Source organism: Morone saxatilis, unplaced genomic scaffold (genome assembly GCF_004916995.1).
Source record: "Morone saxatilis isolate NCDOM2014 unplaced genomic scaffold, NCSU_SB_2.0 Contig12, whole genome shotgun sequence".
In the NCBI taxonomy this organism is placed as follows: domain Eukaryota; kingdom Metazoa; phylum Chordata; class Actinopteri; family Moronidae; genus Morone; species Morone saxatilis.
In genome coordinates, this window is record NW_023339674.1 from 23,249,422 (window position 1) to 23,254,259 (window position 4,838).

General features: G+C 41.3%; 1 protein-coding gene across 3 annotated transcripts in view; it reads right to left on the bottom strand.

Moving 5' to 3' along the window:
• The window catches only part of ryk (receptor like tyrosine kinase), a 39,888-nt gene that overhangs the window by 12,100 nt on the left and 22,950 nt on the right, over positions 1–4,838 (bottom strand). For all 3 annotated transcript variants that reach the window (XM_035653360.1, XM_035653361.1, XM_035653359.1), the window contains one exon: positions 2,850–2,975. In XM_035653360.1, coding sequence (XP_035509253.1) covers positions 2,850–2,975 — 126 coding nt within the window. The remainder of the gene's footprint in view (positions 1–2,849; positions 2,976–4,838) is intronic.

Consider the following 4,838-nt stretch of genomic DNA (forward strand, 5'->3'; position numbering starts at 1 on the left):
CAATTCTGCAGTAATGAGTATTGCTTCGATTAATGCACTGTATCACAAAAGATGGTGCTGGGATAAAACAGAAATTGTACGCCGAGCTGTGTGGCTCAGACGGAGAGCGGGTTGTCCATTCAGAAGTGTTCGAATTGCTCCCCGATGGCTGTCGATGTGTTAGTTTCTGTTTCAATGGGCTTTGCGTAGATAGGGAGAATGTGAGCATGTAGTGTAAGAACGCTTTTTTCTTTCGGATCGCGAAGACTAGAAATGTTACTAGAGTCGATACCGAGAATACAGATGAATTCTATGATTATCGATACTAATTCAATACAGCACTATCAGTATTAGTCCTACATGAATCTCATTTTTTACCTCCCTTGTTTAAATGTCTTAATGTCATCATCTGTGAATGTGAAAAGGTCAGAATTCCCACCACAGTCTGTGCGGTCCTGTCCTATAAGTTCTGTTTAAACTATCAGGCATTGACAGGACGCAGGTCAGGTCACACTGGTGTCAGGTCACACTGGTTTCAGGTCATTTTGAGACTGTTTGTGTATTGAGTAGACACTGCAAAAAACATGTCATCATTACGGACTAAGTTCCACACCTTTCACCCAAACCAATGACAAAGTGGTAATCACATGGAATGTAACAGTTTAGAGTTCTATGGGTGTGATGTACAGTCGACTTTGCATATTTGTAACACTGTTTCAAGACTCATCAACCAATTTTAAATATTGGACAAAGATAACCTAGTAGAATACAAAAGTGCCTTTTTAAACTGATGATTTTCAATTTTATTAGGAAAAATACTGTCAACCTAGAACTAGATGTACATGATAGCCATATCAACTAGAGCACGAATTGCACACTAAACGAGAAAACGTATGGGAGGGAGAGGGGAAGAGGTCAAACCATGATATCATGCTGAAATTTCTTTTATAGCAAATGTCTTCTTTGTCATACCTTGGGAATATTTGACACCATACTGAGTGCTTAAAAAAATGGTACAATCTCACAGAAGTCTACACTTTGTTTCAGTTTGATTTTGGATATATGTTGCTACTCGAACCCACCACCTTCACGTCCTTAGTAGAGACCCTTCGCGCAACCTACGAAGACTATCAGGTTACGGTGGAAAATGCGCTTATGAATGGTAACACCACGCAAGTCTGAGACCGGTGTGTATAATCACCTGTGGGGGGTGAAGCTTTTTTTCTAGGGTAGAACGCCGCAAATTTAGTGAAGACGTTGTGGAGTGATTAGGCGATAATCTTGTATCCGCGCTACACCCCATTGGGTCTTCATTACCTCGTGATGTAAAAGGTGTTCCCAGTGGGATAAGTCCACGTGGGCAGATGGCCGATTGTCCGTCCTCATCTACTATCAACCCTCCCAGTATCCCACTTGTGCATGCGAACATATCCCGTGCTTGAACCACCACCCACGAGTACGCCCGTAAACACCCCCCGGCAGACACTCCCGCCCTCGTCTTCCACAACTGTCTCCCGTCCCCTCCTTTCCTACCAACCGCCCCACAGTCCCCGCCCTATCCCCATCACGACTGTTTCACCATATCCTGCTTTGTACTTCTCACCTCCTCATCTCTGCTTTCTCTCAAACCTTCTCCCTCCTGCTTACTCTGTTGTATTCCCTAATCATCAATGACAACCTATTTTCGGCCTCACTCTTTTTTTTCTGCCCTGCTTGTCCTGTATTCTTCCGAAACTGTCTCTCTGTCTGTGAAACGGCAGAAGCATTCCCTGTCCCGCCTGCCCCACCACACGGACGTCTGCCTGTTTGTTCGACGCTCTGGGTCAACTTCAACCAAACCCCCTTCCTCACACCTGCACCCACCCGGCACTACACGTTCCTGTAGGCAACCCACAACACACCACCCCTCTTGTATCCCCATTCACCAACCCCTTGCACCCACCTTTAACCCGCAATGCCAATCCATTGCAAATTCCAACAGACCGCTCGCCACACGCTGCACGGATTTTCTGTCTGCCATTGCTGTGAATCTCATCCAACAATCACTGTCACAAACTGCAACACACGGTGTACACAACATCATCCATTTCTGCGTCGCAATCTCCAAAGTGATTTGTGTCATGCCACTTTCAGTGCAAACGCCTGTTGGGCTACTTTTACAATTTTTTGGGGCAATTCTAAAGCACAATGTTTTCGTTTTAAAAAACAAACTGGGGGCGAAGCTGGGTCAGAAAGCATCTTCCAAAACTGCAGCTCTTGTTGTGGTGTTCGCCAAGGTTGCTGAGTCAGTACGCTATGAAAAGTGCTCAAGAAGGAAAAGACAGCCTGGAGACAGGGTCATGGGGGGCCGAGGCTCATTGATGCACGTGGGGAGTGAAGGCTGGCCCGTGTGGTCCGATCCAACAGACGAGCTACTGTAGCTCAAACTGCTGAAACAGTTAATGCTGGTTCTGATAGAAAGCTGTCAGAACACACAGTGGATCACAGTTTGTTGGTATGAGGCTGCAGAACATTATGACCACCATTATATATATATATATATGTGTCTATATAAAAAAATATATTTTCTTGGCACCTTGTCGCATCATATTTTAGTGATCTTTAGAAGATGTACAAGGGGCATCTCACATACACAGCAACACTCCTCTGCAAAGCAAGGGGCAGAAATGACAAACCACATGACAATCTGTGATCAGCACCTCTTTGAAGAGCCATGAGCAGACTCTGAATTTGTGTTCCCCTTTACTGTTCTGGAGATAACGTTTACACTTTCCTGAAGAGTGCAAAAGTAATTTGGGGCTGTCTTTAGAAGAAAGAAAGAGTAAGAGAGAGAAAGAAAAAGAAAAAAAGAGATTGAGAGAGACAAGCACCTTCATGTAGGACATCACGTAGTGTGACTCTCTCCCTTGAGATGGCAATGTCTTTCACTTTAGCTTTGGCCTCCATTAGAGTAACACTCCTCAGATCATTCTTCTCTATGCGAAGAGATGGGTAACCTGTGAAAAAACAGACTTGTATTAAAGGAACACATGATACAAATGTAAACAGAACACTTTCAAAAGAGATTGACAGGTCTTTTAACCTGATTAACACCAGAAAACAGAGTCACATATCTTATTCAGAGAAAGGTTTCTCCTAAAATACACAGAATCCTCATTTGAATTCAAATAATTCCAACAATTACAAGAAACAGTCAGCAAGACATGTACAGTACCTTGAACATGTTGCATCAAAGCAACTTCATGCAAAGTCCTGTATTACAGCACTTCCATTACATAACCTCCCTATGTCATGAGCTGTCAGCTTACTGAGGTAGGAGTGAGTTTATATACAAAAACACACAAAGTTGTCCACAGCGTCTGCACACAGATGAACAAACAGCATAAACACGACTCCCTTATATCAACACATTGCATGTGTACACAACATGTCAGTGATGAGAGATAACACATTCTAGCCTCCTGTGTCTCAGGAGAACCTGCCAGGCTCAACTGTGTACAGTGGCTTAGACAGACTGTGGCTAAACCAGTGGATGAGTGGAGACAATGGAAAACTCACTGACAAACAACCTCCGGATAAAGTTGGAGCCAATGACAGTCAATCTGCCTCCAGCAGACAACAGCCTCTTCTTGTTCTTGTGAGCTACGTGTGATATTTTGCATAGAGTAGTGAATGTGATATATGAGAATGAAGCAGAGGAGTTGAGCTAAGGGTTTCATCTCAAAAACAGATCCCACCTGGGTTCAAAGACATTGCAACACAAATGATAAGGTTTTGATTTTAAATCTCTGCTGTGGCAAGTCAACTATATAGTCAGCAGTAACAGTACAGGTCAATGTCACCCCCTAGAGGTCAAACTAAGCATTTCTTTTATGTTCAACTGAATGAAAAACTAAGACTAGAGGGCAAAAGATAAAGTATAACAATTAAAAACACTACACAACCTGGCATTGACAGAAGCAACTGCACATATGTTAACTTTGTACAGTATATAACACATTTATGTCTATAGTGTCTGCTAATGTACTGTGCACTGTTAACACTAGCAAACCCCTGCAGTGGAAAAATGCACGTCAGTATAACAGCAAGAAACAGAGGTGCAAAGAGTAACACAATAGCACGTCATATTAACTTTTTACATTGCATGCTATATACTTATCTTTATAATATACTAGTTCTACAGTTAGTAGAAAGTCAAAATACTCAACATTTTTATAAAAGGCATGACAATACTTGTGATATTAGACATCACTCATACTGTAACTTTGGAATGGCACCAATTAAAGCAAACATTTAATTGTTATGTTTTTTTTTAAATTTGCTTCTTCACCACGATCTACCTTTAGTTTTAGATTTCCACTTCCATTTCCCTTGTGCATTGCATTTTGGGATATTTTAAAAATTAACATTTATTTAATCCACACACTGACCAAAGTACACTTCTTCTGTCACTTTTCCAGTCTGAAGACTTTACATACTCAAAACCTTGCTAGATGTGGGATCATTTTAGGTTATTTCACTGCGTCAGCATGTCAATGTCCTGGATATTTCCCTTGTTCTGAGGAATTATTGGTAACCGTAATCTTAAGTCACCAACATGATATGTTGTAGAGTTCAATCAGGAATTTGAGTTACACAAAACACAATCAAGGATGTGATCACAATAGCCGTTTCCTTTAACAATAAAAACTATTCGAATGTGGAAATAAACACATCTGAAAGACACTGTGTCTGTCATTTTTCTTAGACTGCTGAAGAATTAATGAGTATTTTAATTCATAATTTTTTTTTATTCATTGGTTAGTCTAGAAAATGTCTAGAAAATAGTAAAGTACCTAATCTGTTTGTACCCATTGTTT